Source organism: Schistocerca americana, chromosome 5, assembly GCF_021461395.2.
Source record: "Schistocerca americana isolate TAMUIC-IGC-003095 chromosome 5, iqSchAmer2.1, whole genome shotgun sequence".
NCBI classification, from domain to species: domain Eukaryota; kingdom Metazoa; phylum Arthropoda; class Insecta; order Orthoptera; family Acrididae; genus Schistocerca; species Schistocerca americana.
The window spans coordinates 301,098,153-301,118,060 of record NC_060123.1 but is presented as its reverse complement, the minus strand read 5'-3'; the positions used below and the strand labels follow the sequence as shown (position 1 = coordinate 301,118,060).

At 42.5% G+C, this 19,908-nt stretch overlaps 1 protein-coding gene across 1 annotated transcript; it reads left to right on the top strand.

Annotated features, from left to right (window-relative positions):
* Nucleotides 1-4,004: 4,004 nt before the first annotated feature.
* Nucleotides 4,005-9,297, top strand: LOC124616097 (trypsin delta-like). Its single transcript, XM_047144354.1, has 2 exons — nucleotides 4,005-4,190; nucleotides 8,694-9,297. Exons 1-2 carry the CDS (start codon nucleotides 4,012-4,014, stop codon nucleotides 9,295-9,297), a joined length of 783 nt encoding a protein of 260 aa, XP_047000310.1. The 5' UTR covers nucleotides 4,005-4,011.
* Nucleotides 9,298-19,908: the final 10,611 nt, after the last annotated feature.

The following is a 19,908-nucleotide window of genomic DNA, read 5'->3' as shown; positions in this document are numbered from 1 at the left end:
GTAGAAAAATGAAAAGACTGTACGTTTTACTTAACAGTTAACTTTCAATAGTATTTCCGTTTATCTTAGCCGCTCTTCCGCATCCTAAGTCTATGGCTTCATGGAAATCTCGAGGCAGACAATTCCTTGTGAGTTCATTGGATAGTAAACAGTGAAGTCTTGGGTTCTGGAACCTTAAGCTGTACACAGCAGTGCGACATTTCAGGGCCAGAGAGAGGTGCTTTGCTTTGAAATGACAAGACCGACTTGTTTCCCCATCCTTCCCTAATCCGTAAAGACAGTGAAATAAACTCCTAGTAATGATGGCAGCGTGGTCACAAACTGGGACTTGAAAACGGTAACAGCTATTTGATTTCCCATGGGGAGCCAAAAATAAAAACAACAGAAGAATACATAAACATCATACTCGCCCGAATTTCTTAACCAGAAATTGGCCCTTTTGCACTTAATAGTGAGGTGAACAGCGCCTTGGGTAAACGAAAAAAACCTGTTAATGAGAATTATATATTTTATGGATGTTTTTAGTGCCATGAGATATGATGGATGGTATGGCAAAACAGTAGCTATAAAGATCATAATGGCTGGGCATTGGCTGCATGTTGCAAAACAGCGTGAAGTTGTTGCTGCAATGGAAAACATGTCTCTGTGTTGAAATTATTGTTTCATGCAGGAGATCAGATGGTAAAAATTATGGCCTTGGTATAAGTTTCTCACGTACTGTCTCCCTTTACGAGCATGGAAGATTTATTGTTCTGATATGACTTGGGAATATACAGAGGAAATATGCAATTGAGTTCTTGAGCGATAAGAAAAGTAATTATTTTATGAAATTTTAGCGATAGCACTGAGTGAACACAGGTGGGTACACCAAATTCAAGCTTCTGGTAGGATCAAAATTTGTTGTGACTTACGTCATCAGCAATTAACTAAAATTAATTTTATACATTCTTAAATTCTTGTTTGAGATGCCATAAGTAGAAGGGTAGTGGCAGCATCAGGACACTTTTGATATCAAATTGATATTCAAATTAATTAAATCGTTTGAGATGCCATAGTGGCAAATGTTACCCAAAATGACAGAAGAGCATATCTGAATGTTCGACGGATGAGCAGCAACGATTAGAATCTCAAATGTTTGTGGCACATTGTAAACTCTAGGGGTGAACTGGCACTAGAGTGCCTATCTGGCCTTTTTCAAGGAGTATGCTACCATTTGTGCTACCAGCACACACGTCAAGGATAGACTCAAAACTTCAAATCGCAACTGGCTCTTCTTTTCCCTTCGAGATTGGATGTACTCTCCCCTGTCGGACTGGCATCTCTGTGAGAAGGGTATAGCGGGAATTTCGTGTTGACATAGCCTCACGGTTGGCCCTGAACTAAGATAGTTGTATCATTTATTGGAGTACACGTTACCTTGAACCCTTTCTCATGTTAAAGCTTTTTCTTTAGGGTATATACAGTACTAAAGTCTTGAATATATGAGCGCTATATCATTGGTATGTTACACCAGTCTTACAGTTTAATACAGACTGTAACAAGTTGATTCTTTCCTGCACTCACTATATGGGTATGGCTTCAGTCATTCTTGGGGCCTTAGAGTCACTTTCATTTCAATGTTTGTATAGTGACTCTAAACAATTAATCACACCACGGTGGTAAGTGCAGTTACTAAGTTGACCAGCAAAGAAACCAGATTACCTGAGCTGAAATCAAGTCTACTTTTACTATAATTGTTTAACAAACATGCTCCTGAATTTCAGCTATGGTCAGCAAATGTAAACCTACATAGTGTACAAGGAAGGTTGAATGAAGTGGTAATCAAAGAAGATGAAGAAATCGAAAATGGGTGTAGCGTGGACAATAATCCGAAGTCTTTGGGAAAAGGGAATGTCAGAGTTTAAGACGTTGAACGCCCTGATGCGTTCGGTTATTGGATATGTGGTTCCAAACATTTAAATCCCTTTCTCATTTGAACTGATTATTTTTTATCATATGTGGTATACTTTGTTATTCTGACCTTGTTATTTTTTTTATCTATATGTTATACATGTCCAATTGTGGTCACATGGTCTACAGAAGTAATTTTGCATCGTGGAACCAAGTGACTACACATGGGCTCTTTTTTTAACTCATTTATTTCATTTCAGATTTTCAACTAAAATGGCTAGCAGAAGTCTCCCAGATGCACGAATCGCTGGAATGCTGGCTAATCTTTCTGGAAATGATGCCACAAGATTTTCCGACGACTCCATTGAAGAACCGAATGTTTCGCCTGAAGAAGGTTCCACTCCGAGTTCTGAGGATGAAGGTGAGGAACGAAATACACCATAAACTGACTCTGACCCTATTTGTTACGTTTCTACTTTCTCGTCTCCCGTCACTGATATTCATCCAGATGTAGTCCAAAACTACAAGCACTAAATCTTACTTCTTACTTCTGACACTATGAAGTGTCCAAAATAAGAAGTAAGATTTAGTAATATTGTTATCAGTTGAAGAGGCCAATAGGTCTGCAACACAGAATAATGCTACAACAGAAACTCCAAATCAAAGGTTATAAAGATGGTTTTTAAAATACTGACAAAAACCGCAAGTTTTTGGGAATCATTCTCTGGAAGGGAGTTACTCAATTCCCCAAATTGAGCCACTACTAGTCCCCAAATAAAAATTTTGAAAATAGGATTCCAAAAGTAATGAGACGTAATGGATTTGATTTGCTACTTTTGATGTTGCAGTTATCAAATAATGAACCAGAAAGGCAACCAGAAGACAGGTTCTTCATAATCTCACAATTTTTGGCTTTTCTGGGGAAGAAATTCAAGGAATCCTACACTCCAGAAGACGTGGTCTGCGTAGACGAAAGCAACGAACCATTTCGTGGGCGTATTTACTTTGGACAATACATCCTTAACAAATATGGAGCTAACGTTTTCAAACTTCTTGTTAGTGGAGATTATACTTGGTCATTCAAAGTCTACGCTGGTAAAGAAAGAGCAAATGACATATCTCTTGCGGAGAGCAACATATCATGTCACCGGAGCGCTATTGCTCACGATTGGTTTGCAGAACATTCTAGACAATTATGCCGAATGATTTGGCCACACAGATCGCCCGACGTGAGTCCCATCGAACGTTTGTGGGACATAGGTGAGAGATCAGTTTGGACACAAGATCCTGCACCTGGATTATTTTCGCAATTATGGACTGCTAAAGAGGCAGTGTGGCTCAATATTTCTCCAGGCGACCTCCAAATTGCTGCACTAGGTCGGGCAAAAGGTGGTCCGATTTGGTATTGTGAGGTACCCTATGACTTAGCCACCTCATCACATGTGTGTGAGGTTGACATATTTCTTATTCATATTACTATTTTTCGCTTAAAATAACGCATGTTCTCGAACAAACACATTGGGCAGATACGCCCCCCCCCCCTCTCTCCCTTTGCCCCTTCCGTATTCCGCAAATAGGAGGGATGTTGCTGTCAACCTGCCAAAGAGCACATCGCGCTCGGGCGTTAGGTGGCTGCATTAGGGCATTGGGGTAGGAGGTCGTAATTGTGTACCATCAGAACTATGATCCAAATTTCTGTGCGGAATCGACGGCTAGGGCAGATATCTAGTATATGTGCCTTTTCTGCTTAAAATAAAAGGTCAATTCGTGACGTTTTCTTGTCAGTGGTATTAACCCAATCTGGCGACGTGTGTTCCATCAACAGTATACACACTATATTGAACAATCGTTTTGTTGCAACTTTCTGAATTGTATCAGAATTTCCGGAGAAATGCAATCTATCTCTTCTGTTATGGTCTCAGTGTAGAAGGACAAGCCGTCTTCTTGTAACTGTTACATCATGGCTAGGAGCAATGACGCAGTAAGACAACCAGACAAACACTTTCTAGCTTGTCTGAAGTGGCAGGGAGAGATAACAGCAAGTGGCAGGATGACCTCGGCGGCCGTGGCTTTATAAGCTGTGTAAGACACCTCCCAGCGTGCAGCCACCCCGCTCCCGATATGCAGAAGTGTAGCTGTCTGCTGCTGCTGCTGCTGCTGCTGGCTGTGGCGTTCTGCCAGGCCGGCCTTGTCCGTCCCAGGAAGGTCCCCAAGCTGTGGCGACCCCGCCTCTCGGGCAGAATCGTGGGTGGGTCTGCGGCCAGCATCTCGCAGTACCCCTGGCAGCTCTACTATGAGGCGTAAGCATCACAATATTCTGAAACATTGTTACCCGTTGCGCACGTTTGTTAGGCTACGTTTATACTGACGCTTCGCTGCTCGCACATCGCCAGTACTGTCAGATGACGATGAAACAACCCCACCACTTTTAGTGGCACAGTTAACCCGAATAAATCCGCTGGTTGCTGCGATCCTTGTCACACGAGGATATCAGTCTGGTTTGTGTTTCGCACATCGCCGACTGTCTTGAAACTCGAGCGGTTGATTGGCTGTCCTAGTGATGCCGTTGTTGAGTGGACTTCTCCTCCTTTACGCGGTTGCACCGGCACCATACATTGACTTGTACAAAACACTATGAAGTACTTAGAAGAGACCAGTTTTCAGGGTATCATACATCAGGGCTCCTTCCTGTTCTACTCGCGTACGGAGCGAGGAGAGAATACTTCAATTTCTCCGTGGGTGCTGTACTTGTCTACTCTGATCTTCGCGATACTTAAGGAGCTATATCACGTTCCTAGATATCCCCAAAGTTGTTCTTGAAACTTTGAAAGCAGGCTTTCACTCAACATTAGCCGTCTAACTGCAAGTGCCTACCATTTCACTTTTTTTCCCCTATTTCCTTCACGCTCTCCCGTGAATCAAACAATCTTCTGAACATTCGTGTTGTTCTTGTTTATATACGTTCAGTATCTCGTGATATTCCTGTCTCGTATGGATCCACACAGTTGAACGATATTCTAGGGTAGACCGCATGACTGTTTCGCAAGCAATCTCCTTTGTAGACTGACTCCATTTTCTCAGTATTCTACCAAATAAGTGGAGCGTCCCAGTTAACAGTAGTGTTTGTTGTGAATTGAACATATCCTGTAATGAATTGGAGCTACGACTGAAGAGGCTAAGTAGGCACTTATTTCAGCCGTTTCTGAACGCAGTTTTATTTGGTACCATAAACATAACAAAACCCGACGATGTAGCTGCGCGTTTTAAAGCGACCACTTCCGAGACAGAGCGATATGCGGGCCACGGATCAAATCCGCCCGGCGAATTAGCGACGTAGAGTCCGTGTGCCGTCTAGCCTGGTTGTGGATCCTAACGGTCTCCGACACCCCACTTAGTGAATACCTTGCTGGTTCCCATGTTCCGTCTCAGATATACGCAACGTAAACTTTCACACAGATTTACCCTATTCGCAGACAGACTGGATACACTGGTTCTCTTCGTAAGGGATGAGGAGGGGGGCGGGGGGGGGGGGGGGTGAATGAGTACGAAACCGATGACGTTACCTATTTGGTCTCGTCACACGCCGATCCAGCTGCAGAAGATCACAAGCACTCCTTACTGGACGACATTTTTCAACGCATCTTCGAATTTTGTGATGATTCAGACCATTGCGTTTGGTGTTGCAATATGTTAAATATGTCGATTTAGTTTTTTTCTTTGTTTTTAAATATTGATTTAAAATTTTATGTTTCATCAGGAACCAAACTGCAACACGCATGCTTTTGTGAACGAGTCTTTAACTTCCGCCTATCGAGTTGCGCATCTAGATACGGGTGATGAAATTCCATTGATGTAATGCTACACGTTCATTAGCTCTACATAAGGAACTGTTCATGTCACGGCAACTAGACACTGAAACAGTTTTCTTTAACTTTAACTACATAATTTTAATGAAAAATGCTTTGTTTTCCTTCTTTTGGACACAACGTTACTGAATTATTCGAAAAGAAATGATAAAAAATTGTTAACTTTGCTGCTTTGTTTTGTTGAGTATGTAAAATCCTGACAATCAGATTAACTACGAACTAGGGCAAAGCAACCACTCCGATAAATGAGCAAAACTTATTTTTATCTTTGAACTGTGGCTCTGTTGCTTAATTTACAGAATCAAAACAATTCAATTAACAGTAATAAAATAAATTACATTTCTATTTCTATCACAGTACGTAACATTAGAATTGCTGTACAAACATTTATATTGTCTATAATTCCCCTTTGATTATCAGGATGACTTTGCGAAAAGGCAATGGAGGAAGGAAATGGTAAGTTTCAGTAATACTAAGACACGTTATTGGAATTATACTGTCAGGAAATAATTAATATCAACTTTCCTAGCATAAATGATCCTCCATTGACAAATATAAGTAGAAAAGAATATTGTCCTTGCTTTTTTAAGTAAAGAACGGTCGTGTGAACAGTGAGAAATCATCATCTCGTTGTGGTGTCTTCACGTCTCATATTAAATTCGTAGTTGCTGCTCGCCTTATTACTTGGCCACTATGCTTGCTACACTTGCGGTGTTACCCAATACGACATAGATTCAGACTGCAAAACCTCTTGCATTCGAATCAGTTACATCCGTGACATTATTTACTGCTGGGAACGCACCAAGTCGACTTTTGCATTCACCACTATACAGTTCTTCAGTGCGCAAAATCAGCCGCTTGTTGTGTGCACCAGCCTTAGACTGCTCTGCGTCATTGGCTTAACTGCGACTGTCCGCATCTGACTCTAGTCTCTTGATGCGTTGCGCCCCAAACGCAAGTAAAAGGTGCCAGACTGAAAGACGTAATAGTCCCCTACTTCTGTCGTTAAACACCACGTTCATAAATTTATTAGAAAATCATTTCTTCACGAAGAGATCAGTTAACTGAAAACGTCCCAAACGAAAGTACGAAATACTCTAACGGCTATTAAAATTGCTACATCACGAAGATGACGTGCTACAGACGCTAAATTTAACCGACAGGAAGAAGATGCTGTGATATTCAAATCATTAGCTTTTCAGAGCATTCACACGAGGTTGGCGCCGGTGGCGACACCCAAACGTGCTGACATGGGGAAAGTTTCCAACCGATTTCTCATACACAACAGCAGTTGACCGGCGTTGCCTGGTGAAACGTTGTTGTGATGCCTCGTGTAAGGAGGAGAAATGCGTACCATCACGTTTCCGACTTTGATAAAGGTCGGATTGTAGCCTATCGCGATTGCGGTTTATCGTATCGCGACGTTGCTGCTTGCATTGGTCGATATCCAATGACTGTTAGCATTATATGGAATCGATGGGTTCAGGAGGGTAATACGGAACGCCGTGCTGGATCCCAACGGCCTCGTATCACTAGCAGTCGAGATGACAGGCATCTTATCCGCATGGCTGTAACGGATCGTGTAGCCACGTCTCGATCCCTGAGTCAACAAATGGGGACGTCTGCAAGACAAGAACCATCTGTACGAACAGTTCGACGACGTTTGCAGCAGCATGAACTATCGGCTCGGAGACTACGGCTGCGGTTACCCTTGATGCCGCATCACAGACAGGAGCGCCTTCGACGGTGTACTCAACGACGTACCTGGGTGCACGAATGACAAAACGTCATTTTTTCGGATGAATCCATGTTCTGTTTACAGCATCATGATGGTCGCATCCGTGTTTGACGACATCACGGTGAACTCACATTGGAAGCGTTTATTCGTCATCGCCATACTGGCGTATCACCTGGCGTGATGATATTGGGTGTCATTGGTTACGCGTCTCGGTCACCTCTTGTTCGCATTGACGGCACTTTGAACAGTGGACGTTACATTTCAGATGTGTTAGAACCCCTGGCTCTACCCTTCATTCGATACCTGCGAATCCCTACATTTCAGCAGGATCATGCACGACCGCATTTGCAGGTCCTGTACGGGCCTTTCTGGATACAGAAAATGTTCGACTGCTGTCCTGGCCAGCACATTCTCCAGATCTCTCACCAATTGGAAACGTCTGGTCAATGGCGGCCGAGCAACTGGCTCGTCACAATACGCCAGTCACTACTCTTGATGAACTGTGGTATCGTGTTGAAGTTGCATGGGCAGCTGTACCTGTACACGCCATCCAAGCTCTGTTTGACTCAATGCCCAGGCGTATCAAGGCCGTTATTACGGCCAGGGGTGGTTGTTCTGGGTACTGATTTCTCAGGATCTATGCACCCAAATTGCGTGAAAACGTAGTCACATGTCAGTTCTAGTATAATATATTTGTCCAATGAATAACCGTTTCTCATCTGCATTTCTTCTTGGTGTAGCAATTTTAACGGCCAGTAGTGTAAATTATGAAGTACACATTGGTTAAGTAACAACGGTTAATCCTCGGTTTCATAGTGGAGGTACCGTTTTACAGAGAGCAAGGGCTGTGTTTTATAGTGCAAAATGACAACTCAAAACATTTATTAATCAAACACATACAACTGATCTCAAACAGAAAAACATGTCAGGAATGTTCCGATTTCTTCGGACTCCATTGTGTAGCCTCCATTGCTGCACTCAATATCACAAAACGACAAAATAACAATATATGAACTCAAATAGCAACTGTAAATTACAACAGTGTGTTACAAATAAAAAAATGACAGTCGATAACCAAACCCACATCAACCGGATTACGAACATGCAAAACCAAAACGCTACGAATTTACGCATCAACCAGATAGCACCCAACGTACCTTATGAGGGACCAGAGGTAACTGGCGCTTGCTTTCACTCAGGAACGGCGCCCCGTGCGGAGCGTCCATCATTAGCAGCAATTGGGCGCTGTCGGCGGCCCACTGCGTGGAGGGCGCGTCGCTGACCAGCCTCCAACTGCGAGCCGGCACCTCGACCAGGGGCAGCGGCGGCAGCGTACACTCGGTGTCTGGCGGGCAGTCGCACTCCAGCTACAACTCGGCCACCATCGACTACGACATCTGCGTGCTGCAGGTGTCCAACGCCTTCAGCTTCGGCTCCAACGTGCAGGCCGTCTCCCTGACGTCATCAGAGCCCTCGGCGGGAACCTCCGTCACCGTCTCCGGATTCGGAGTGGTGAGTTCCGGCGGCTACTCGTCTAACCTGCAGGCCGTCACAGTCCAGATCATAGACCGCAACACGTGCAACGCCGCTTACGGCAGCATCACCTCCCGCATGATCTGCGCCGGCGTCACGGGCGGAGGCAAGGACGCCTGCCAGGGAGACAGCGGCGGACCTCTGGTGTCAGGCTCCACGCAGGTCGGCATCGTCTCGTTCGGCACTGGATGCGGTCTGGCCGACTATCCAGGGGTCTACGCCAACGTCGCTAATCTCCGCTCTTGGATCCAGTCTGCTACCGGCGTGTGACGAGACAATAAATAAACACTTTCACCAAACCATCAGGTTGTACTTTTCTCAAACAGAACCAGCTCAGTATCACAGGAATAAAACATTCCCTGCACCATCCTGTTCCCTTACACAAACATAGCTCACGCAGTACTACAAAAAACAGCAGTCTATCAATCATCTGCTTCCTTATCACATTCCTTGTTTGATAAACATGGTCCATATCTGCAATATTCAAAATATCTATACGATTCTATACTGATTATGGGACAAGTTTTGTTTTCCTTCTAGCAGCAGTTTATCAAATATCATTAGATCGTTAAAACCAATTGGAAAAAGGCGCCTCTCGTTTTGTTTCCACGAACTTTCCTTGGACAGATTATTGAACAACGTCGCTGACATCAATCTCAATAGATCTATCGTCCCCGCACTATCATCTCGACAACGAAGGTCTCGTCTGTAGAAATGAACATGGATTCCACAAACACCTTATGAAACCCAAATTGTCCATGAGATGCCAAGCGTTATAGACAACGGCACTCATTTTGACCCTGTGTTCCTCAATTACCGGACGCTTTTCGGTATATTTCGGAACTGTCATACAGTGAACACAATACGAGCATTCGCAATATTGGATCAGCTTCGTGAGTGGATTCATAACTTACAGCTCGACAGAACTCAATATGTTCCTAACGGACGAAGTATTCAGATGTAAATAACTTCCCGACAGTCCACTGAGGTGACAAAAATCATTGGACGCATTTTAGGTTTATTCCGTACCTTCTTTTTCCCGGCATAGTACTGCAGCTCGAAATAGCTTGAAATCAACAGATCATTGCAGGTTTCCTGTAGAATTATTGAACAATGCTGCCTCTACAACAGTCCATAATCGTGAAAATCTTGCCGCTGCAGGGTTTTGTATACGACCTGACCTCTCAATTATGTCCGACAAATATTGGATGGTCTCATTCGCCCGAAAGCCTAGAATATTCTTCAAACCAACCACGACACTTGAGATCCGGTGATATGGCACATTGTCATCCACAAAAATTACATCGATGTTAAGAAGATGAAGTTCATGGTTGGCTACAAATGCTCTCAAAGTTGCCGAATATGACCGTTCCCAATATGTGATCGGTTGAGTTATACCAGAGGACCCCAGTCCATTCTACGTAAACACAGCCCACACCATTATGGATCCACCATCAGCTTGTATAGTGCCTTGTAGATAACTTGAGTCAATGGTTTCATTGGGTCTGCGACACACTTGAACCCTGCCATCAGCTCTTACTATCTGAAATCGGAGCTATTCTGACCAGGCCACGGTTTTTCAATCATCTAGGGTCAAACCGATAGGCTCACCAGCCCAGGAGAGACATTGCAGGCAGTGTCGTGCTGTGAACAAAGGCATTCACGTCGGTCGTCTGTTGCCATAGCCCATTAACGCCAGATTTGGTCACACTGTCCTAAGGGGTACGTTCGTCGTACTTCCCACATTAATTTCTGTGGTTATTTCACTCAATACTGCTTGTCTGTTAGCAGTGACAAATCTACGCAAACGCCGGCGCTCCCTGTCCGTAAGTGAAGGCCGCCGGCCACTGCTTCGTCCGTGATGAGCGATAATACACGGAATTTAGTATTCTCGGCACATCTTGGCATTCCCTAACGATTTCCGAAATGGAAAGTCCCACGCCTCTGACCTCAACTACCATTCTGCGTTTCAAATCTGTTAATTTCCGTCGTGCGTCCACAATCACGTGAGTACAGGCGACAGCTCCGTCAACGGAATGCCCTTTTGTAGCTTGCATACGCATTACTACCACCATCTGTAGAGGTGCACTTCGCTATCCCAAAACTTTTGTCGCCTCATCGTATTACAGGCCATCATTGTTCACGACATATACAATAATCTGGTGTATAAAACCGGAAATTCCATTAGGCTGTCTTGAATGATGCTTTTGTATGGGAAAGTGGCAACATGAAGACAGCAGCGAAATGTCGTCGACATCCAGAGGATCGACGGGTATCAAGAAGCACACTGTGCCCCAGAAGGTGGAAAGAGACACTTTCATTCAGGTACGTGTAATCAACTGTAAACAGTAAAAACTTTATCACATAAATCCAGTTGCAGAAAAAGCAGAAGCCAAGCAGAAATTCATTAGAATAATCCGAGGGAAATATAATTCATCCATCAAAGAATCTGTTCGACCAATTTTTGAAAATTGCTCATCAGTGCTGCATTCTTACCAAGCAGAATTAATAGAGGAAATAGGAAAGATCCTGCGATGAGCGGCACGTCTCAACACGCGTTCGGCTAGTAACCATGAAACGTCTCCTTAGAAAAATTATTAATGACTGTGCTGGTAAACTTCTACGTTATTTAATTTTCAAACAGCTGAGCAAAACTGAACGTACTCAGACATTTCTCTCTTTATTTATTCTGATCATCACTAAACTGACACACAATATTTTCAGCGCAACGCAATCTGACTTTCAATACTCGCTACAACAGAATGGCCCTGACTAACAATAACCTACACCTTCCATGAATCATTAACCTCACAAAAATCTTCGTTGCTCGAGCTACTGTAATACAGCGAGCGCCAATCCTGCCAACTAAATAAAAGATTCTAACTACTGAAGGCACTATCTACTGATAGGCATAGTTAGCAAATGAAAGATTTTGATGGAGAACAAATAATGTATTTACCAAATTTCCTTTCTCTGGCGGACACACGTCCAGATCGTCCGCTCAAAACTTTGGAATCTCTCTCCCCACATCCACCACTGCTGGCTGCTCACCTCCAACTGCACAACGCTACGCGCAGTTCACATCCAAATGCCCATCACTAACAAGTGAATATTCCAACAATGAATCCAACCAGTCACAGACTGCACACAGCGCAGTCAGCGATTTTTATACAGAGCGCTACGCGGCGTTACCAGCATAAAAACCTAAACAGCCTACTTACAACCACAAGAATGCGACGGAAGTGCCAGGCTGAGTATTGCAGCCAGCATAGGTACACATTTCGTTTCTCGAATTAAATCTTTTAAAAAAAATGTCTTATATTAAGGGATAGTAAATTTATTTTGTGTGTCACTTTGATAGCAGCGCAAGTTGCCCAGCTATGTGATACTCCTCATTTTAATAGAAGACTCGGCCATAGTGGGTGTGTCACATTTCTGTAGTGCCTTTATTGGAATTTACACATGCTAAATGCTAAAAATTTTCAATTTCAACTCAAAACACTTCAAAAATTAAACTTTTAGATTGTGACCTTCAAAACGTATCAAATGATTCTTGTAAGAATAGAACACACACACACACACACACACACACACACACACAAAGAAGGGAACTGGAAAAGGAAATTGACTGCTTCAGGTCGCCAAGAGAGACACGTGGTATGATCTGTCAGGGTGGATCAACTCAGCGAAAAATTTTGTTATGCATTTACCATTTAACATCAAGAGGATTGGGCCACTCCAAAACTTTCCTACTTCACTCATGGTTGATACGGATGCTTCTCGTATCTCGTCGGGGGTGGAAGAGCTGAGCCCATGCATAATTACACTGCAATGTTGCTTCCGCTGTCATTATTTGTGGTGGATGGGCTGAACAATTTTTCATACAAACGGCCACAAAAGCTGAAAAAACAATTCAAGTTATCACATAACGCATTTTGTAGCTGATGTTATCGAGATGGACAAACAAACTTAAAGAGGACACTGGACACAGAGAAGTCAGAGTATACTATATCGATCACGTTAACACACGGAATAACTCGCACTGAATGTTGTAAACATGTAGAAACTTTTAGTTAAGGCAGACATCCCATGAAATCTGTTCCACCTCTTCAAAACAGGTGCCTCAACCTCCTGGATTTTATCACAAATTTCAGCTTGGCTACCACAGCCGTTAGAGAGCTTTGTGTGTCAAAAACCTTGAATGTCACATTGTTGTGAGCCTGTCACACAACTGGGGACTTTTACTGGACCTTAAGAGTTATGGACGCTTGTTCAACTTCGCTACTTTGCAACTTTGTTCAATTGAACGAGCGCTGGTAGCTCTTAAGCTATGAATTTTAAAGCCTATATTTACTGGACTTTTTTGCTTCAAATGATCGTTCCTGTAAAATCCCTGAATAATGACCATCTCTCGTGGCACACACTGTGTATATTACAGCCTCCAACACTCACATCTCGAAATGACCACGATGGAAAATCTGAAAAATTAGAGATAGTGCGGAAGCTTACTGATACTCATTCAACCGACACAGCATTCTCATATACCTGTATTGTATTGTGTATTTAAACTGGGAACCTAGAAACGACGGAGAGGCCTCGTCCCGCCGTAGCCCTCAGTGGCTCACAACCCCACAATAGGCCACAGCAGTCCACCCACCCCACCGCCGCCCCACAACGAACCCAAGGTTATTGTGCGGTTCGGCCCCCAGTGGACCCCCCAGGGAACGTCTCATACCAGATGAGAGTAACCCCAAATATTTGCGTGATAGAGTAATTATGCTGTACGAGTTTGTGTGGACAATTTTTGCTTAGCGATTGCCGACATAGTGTTCAAAGTGCTGCAATTTTCCTTCATCCTTTATGGTTGTATCATGATTAATACCGAAAACTGACACGTTTGAAAGTATAGCGGACATCTCATGAGAGATGGTCAATATTAATGGATATGTCAGGAACGAACATTTAAAGCAAAACTTCATAAGGACATATCCCGTATTCCGAATGTTCTCCGAGATAGAACACATTTAATGTTCATTGTTATTTATTGTCCGTATTAGTCAATACGTCGTCAGATTTACTTATGTACAACCCCTCGTAAACAGTACAACATTGGTTGAAAACTATCAATTGAAAAATAGTATTTTTAGCACGTTCACCTCTAGCATTATCGAAAACGTCACACTGCATCTGTTGTGTACTTCGCAATAAATATTTTGAACATCCCATCGTCACCTTCAGTGCATCTGTGCACTCTTGGAAGTGTGCACTCATGTTGTGTTGCTCGTCTGAGTGCCGCTGCATATTCAACAATGAGGACAGCAACCTCCATGACGCAACCAAGCAGTTCATCTCGCGACTTCGCCTTTCATATGTATACCTGAGACTTCATCCAACTGCATAAACAAAAGCATTATGCCATAAATAATGGCGATCTTGGTAGCCAGTTGATTGTACTGCGGAGAAATCACTGTGGAGGAATCATGAAGGGAGTCCCATAGGGTTCAACTTTGGGTCCACTCTTATTTCTTATAGCTGTGTTCTACATTGGAAACCATTCAGACTAGAGCATATGTCCTTGTGAATCTTTTCGCCTCAAGTGAGCGTTCCTCTTGTGTTACTGATTGTGGGCCATTCATTCCTCCTGGGAAACATTTAGTTATAAGAAGCAAAAAACGTTCTAGCAAATGTTGGTTCCTGTCAGCTTATTAGATGTTGCTTTACTTCATTTGCAGGATGTGGCAGTGTTCCATGTTCCATAACGCATGTATCACAGTCCCTAATCATTAACAATGGGTGATGGAGACTTAACGGAAACGATTTAATTTGAAATGCATTTGTATTAACTGGGATAATATTTCATAGTGCAGGCAGGAGCGGCTCGTATTTACATATTCCCAGTTATCTCGGGAATGGTACATTTGTAGACCCCTGTTAATTAGAATTGTTTTGGTTCTATTGTCGAGCACTTGCAGTTTCTGCAGGTAATTATGACACATCCTGTAGAACAGACATTTAATAATCCGGTGTTGTTCATATGATTTAAAGAAATGTGCATTCCTAGATCCCCCCTTCTGTTCTTTCATGGACTAGTATCATAGAACAAAAACACAACGGCAAAAGAACACAGACAATATTACAAACAGATACACGAAACAACACACACAGGACAACTATAAATTACGGTTATTTGTCCATAACAAGTTGTGATCTAAGAAGTCATTTGCATACCATCACATGGTCAGCATTTGACCTAACAGGGTATAATAAATCGACACTGATAAACGGAAAGTTGTTGTAGAAAAAGGCTTGAGGAAGAAAACTGAGGACAGAAACCAATATCCGGAAACGTCCATCGACTCAGCACCTCTTCCGCAGCAAACGTGAGTTTGTAAGTTGGCGCCTTTACTGCGGTTTCGTGACAAGTATGGATACTTAAGACGCTATATAATGTGCCGAGTGTTTCCAGCTTCATTACGAAGAGTTTCGCTTGCAGTTCGTCAGCGCAGGAGCTCAGATTTGTTTCAGAACGCGTTGGTGGCAGCAGTTAGCCGTTAGAGCTCTGAGGTTCTCCAGTATCATTCGATGACATTTCCGGACATTGGTTCCTGTCCTCAATTTGTTCCTCAGGAGAACCACTACAGCTCCTAGAATTCTGTTGTATCTTTTTGTTACACCGTGCATAGGTCTTAATTGTCACTGAATTTTTTTGTCAGTTGACACATCCCATATCAAAACATTTAAGGCGCATAAGATCAATGGAACGTGAAACTAACTAACCAACTGAACTTTTAAATACACTAAAAGAGTAAACATTTATAGCATTTTTAGTAATATGTCCCGTATGAACTACCACAATAAAACTAAAACAAGAGACGTCTACATGAGTACTCTGCAATTTACCCTTAAGTACCTGGCAGAGGGTACTTCGAACCACCTTCATATTTTCTCTCTATCGTCCCACTCTCTAACAGTGCGAGGCAAAATTAAGACATAAATCTTTCTGTAATATTTCTGATTTCCCTTGTTTTATTATGATGATCATTTCTGCCTATGTAGATTGGCAATAATAAAATATTTTCATATTCAGAGCAGTCGGTGATTTCGTAAAAAGATCTAGCCGCAACGAAAACTGCCTTTGTTTAAATGACTGCCTTCTCAACTCGCTTATCATACCCGTGATACTCACTCCACTATTTCGCGATAACACAAAACGATCTGCTTTTCTTTGAACTTTTTCGATGTCCTGCGGCAATCCTACATCGTAATGATCCCGTAAAGCCAGCAATACTCAATCACAAGACAAACGAGCGTAGTGTGAGCAGTCTCTTTAGTAGACCTGTTGCATCTTCTAAGCGTTCTGCCAGTAAATCGTAGTCTTTGGTTTACCTTCCCCACGTTGTTCCTAATTATAATACCTAGGTTTTCAATCGAACTGACAGCCTATACATTTACGTGTTTCTGTCTTGTAATCGAGCACACTTGTCCTTACTGACATGAGTGAGAGTTGCCACTTTTCGCACCATTCACATGTCGTGTCTAACTCATTTGCAATTGATTTTCAGCTTCTCATGACTTTACTAGATGGTAAATGACGCCATCCTCTGGAAATAATCTAACACCAGGGCTGCTCAGACTATCTCCTAATTCGGTTATGTGGATTAGAAACAGCAGAGGACCTACAACACTTCCTAAGGAACGTTAGATATCACTTCTGTTTTGCTCCACGAACAGTAATCCTTTTGAGGGGAGATCACGGATCCAGTCCCACAACTGAAGCAACACTTCATAGCAAATTGATTAGAAGTCTCTTACGAGGAACGATGCCAACAGGCTTCTGGAAATCTAGAAATATGGAATCAATTTGAGATCCAGTACTTATAGCACTCATTACTTCGTGCGAATAAAAAGCTAGTTGTGTTTCACAGGAACGACATTTTCTGAATCCGTACTGACTGTGTATCAATAGATCGTTACATTCAAGGTAATTCATAATTTTCGAACACGATATTTGTACCAAAATCTTGCTGCTAATCGACGTTACTGATATTAGTCTGTGATTCAGCGAGTTACTCCCACTTTCTTTCTTGAGTATCGGTGTGACCTGTGCAACTTCCCAGTCTTTAGTTACGTATCTTTCGTCGATTGGGCCGCTGTATAAAATTGCTTAGTATGGGGCTATTGCATCAGCATACTCCGAAAGGAACCTTATCGACATGAGTCTGGGCCGGAAGAATCGCCTTTATTGAGTGCTACCTCGTTGTCGACGACACGCTACACTTATTAAGAGCTTTAAGTTGCTTCGCTACACCGATGATAACCACTTCTAAGCTACTCATGTTGGTAGTTGTCCTGGATTATAATTCTAGAATATTTACTTCGTCTTCTTCGGTGAAGGAATTACTGAAAACTGCGTTCAGTAACTCCGCATTGTTGGCACTGTCATTGGTAATATTACCATTGGTATTTTGTCTTGCCTCTGGTGTGCTTTACATCGAATCTCTCTGGGTTTTCTGTCATATTTCGAGACAGAGTTTCAGTGTGAAGAATCTCTCACTGAAGTCCGCACTATGTTTCGACATTCGGTAAAATATTGGCAATATTGGAGATTTTGTGTTCTCTAATTTTCGGATGAAGTTTTCGTTCCGCTTGCAACAATCTTCTCACGTGTTTTGTGTACCATGGGGGATGAACACTATCTTCTATTTATTTATTTGACAAAAATATGCCGTTTGCGTCAGATACTATTTCTCTATATTTAATCCATATCTCGTCTACACTACATAATTAGTTGGGAAGGAGTGGATACTGTCTCTTAGGAAAGCGACATGCGAATTTTTATCTGCTTTTTTAAACAGATATTTTTTTGTCTATCGTTGGTTGATTTGGATGTTGCGGTGGTTGGTCTTGTTGCAACGATCTTGCGGTCACTAATCCCTGTATCCGCCATAACGCTCCCTATATGCTCAGGGTTATTTGTCGCTAAGATGTCAAGTATGTATTCGGAAGCATTTACACTTCGAGTGGGCTCCTAAGCCAAACACTCAAAATAATTTTCGGAGAAATCATTTAGCACAATTTTTGACTATGTTATATACCTACCACTGGCTTTCAGAACGTATTTTCGCCAACAAATAGAGGGTAGGTTGAAGGCACCACCTGCCCGCATCTCGTGGTCGTGCGGTAGCGTTCTCGCTTCCCACGCCCGGGTTCCCGGGTTCGATTCCCGGCGGGGTCAGGGATTTTCTCTGCCTCGTGATGGCTGGGTGTTGTTTGCTGTCCTTAGGTTAGTTAGGTTTAAGTAGTTCTAAGTTCTAGGGGACTGATGACCATAGATGTTAAGTCCCATAGTGCTCAGAGCCATTTGAACCATTTTTTTGAAGGCACCACCATCGATAATTGTATGAATAGAGTACATATTTATGTTGAGACTCAAGTTTTCTTTGAGCTGTTTGGCAACTGAATCATCTGAATTTGGGGAGAGGGGGGTGGTAAAAGAAACCAGTTGTTAATTTATTCCGATTGTCAGGTATTATGTCTACCCACACTAAGTCGTAAGAACCATCTTGCTCAATTTCGCTACAAGATAAAATCCCTTTAACAGCAAGAAAAACGTCGCCATCAGCTCTATTTAATCTAGCCTTTCTAAATACAGTAAGGTTCTTTGTAAAAATTTCGTCTCAACTTGTAAGGTTGCGGGGGTTTGCTTTTGCTTATTCTTGAATTGAGAACAACTGTGAAGAGGTGATATGACAAGTTTAATGTCGCAATATTTCTCACCAAATTACAGCTTTTCACACAGTTTTCAACTCGCGAACATAAAAACAGCGCAATGGATAACGCATCTTGCCAACATCAAAAGTGAAATATGTTTATATGCAACAATGTTAAATATTAACTCTCTGAAAGAGCATTAATCTTAAGCACAATATTATGAAAGTTTAATTGGAAGTTTCTTTACATTTAGCCTTTTTTTTTTCTTTTTGTGTCATCAGTCTACTGACTGGTTTGATGCGGCCCGCCACAAATTCCTTTCCTGTGCTAACCTCTTCATCTCAGAGTAGCACTTGCAACCTACGTCCTCAATTATTTGCTTGACGTATTCCAATCTCTGTCTTCCTCTACAGTTTTTGTCCTCTACAGCTCCCTCTAGTACCATGGAATTCATTCCCTCATGTCTTAGCAGATGTCCTATTATCATGTCCCTTCTCCTTATCAGTGCTTTCCACATATTCCTTTCCTCTCCGATTCTGCGTAGAACCTCCTCATTCCTTACCTTATCAGTCCACCTAATTTTCAACATTCGTCTATAGCACCACATCTCAAATGCTTCGATTCTCTTCGGTTCCGGTTTTCCCACAGTCCATGTTTCACTACCATACAATGCTGTACTCCAGACGTACATCCTCAGAAATTTCTTCCTGAAATTAAGACCGGTATTTGATATTAGTAGACTTCTCTTGGCCAAAATGCCTTTTTTGCCATAGCGAGTCTGCTTTTGATGTCCTCCTTGCTCCGTCCGTCATTGGTTATTTTACTGCCTAGGTAGCAGAATTCCTTAACGTCATTGACTTCGTGACCATCAATCCTGATGTTAAGTTTCTCGCTGTTCCCATTTCTACTACTTCTCATTACCTTCGTCTTTCTCCGATTTACTCTCAAACCATACTGTGTACTCATTAGACTGTTCATTCCGTTCAGCAGATCATTTAATTCTTCTTCACTTTCACTCAGGATACCAATGTCATCAGCGAATCGTATCATTGATATCCTTTCACCTTGTATATTAAATCCACTCCTGAACCTTTCTTTTATTTCCATCATTGCTTCCTCGATGTACAGATTGAAGAGTAGGGGCGAAAGGCTACAGCCTTGTCTTACACT

Excerpts from the sequence above, each read along its gene's own strand:
- LOC124616097 (XM_047144354.1), top strand. The coding sequence starts at position 4,012 with ATGCAGAAGTGTAGCTGTCTGCTGCTGCTGCTGCTGCTGCTGGCTGTG. Across the intron at positions 4,191-8,693 it reads TGGCAGCTCTACTATGAGGC|GAACGGCGCCCCGTGCGGAG; the intron begins GTAAGCATCACA and ends GCTTTCACTCAG.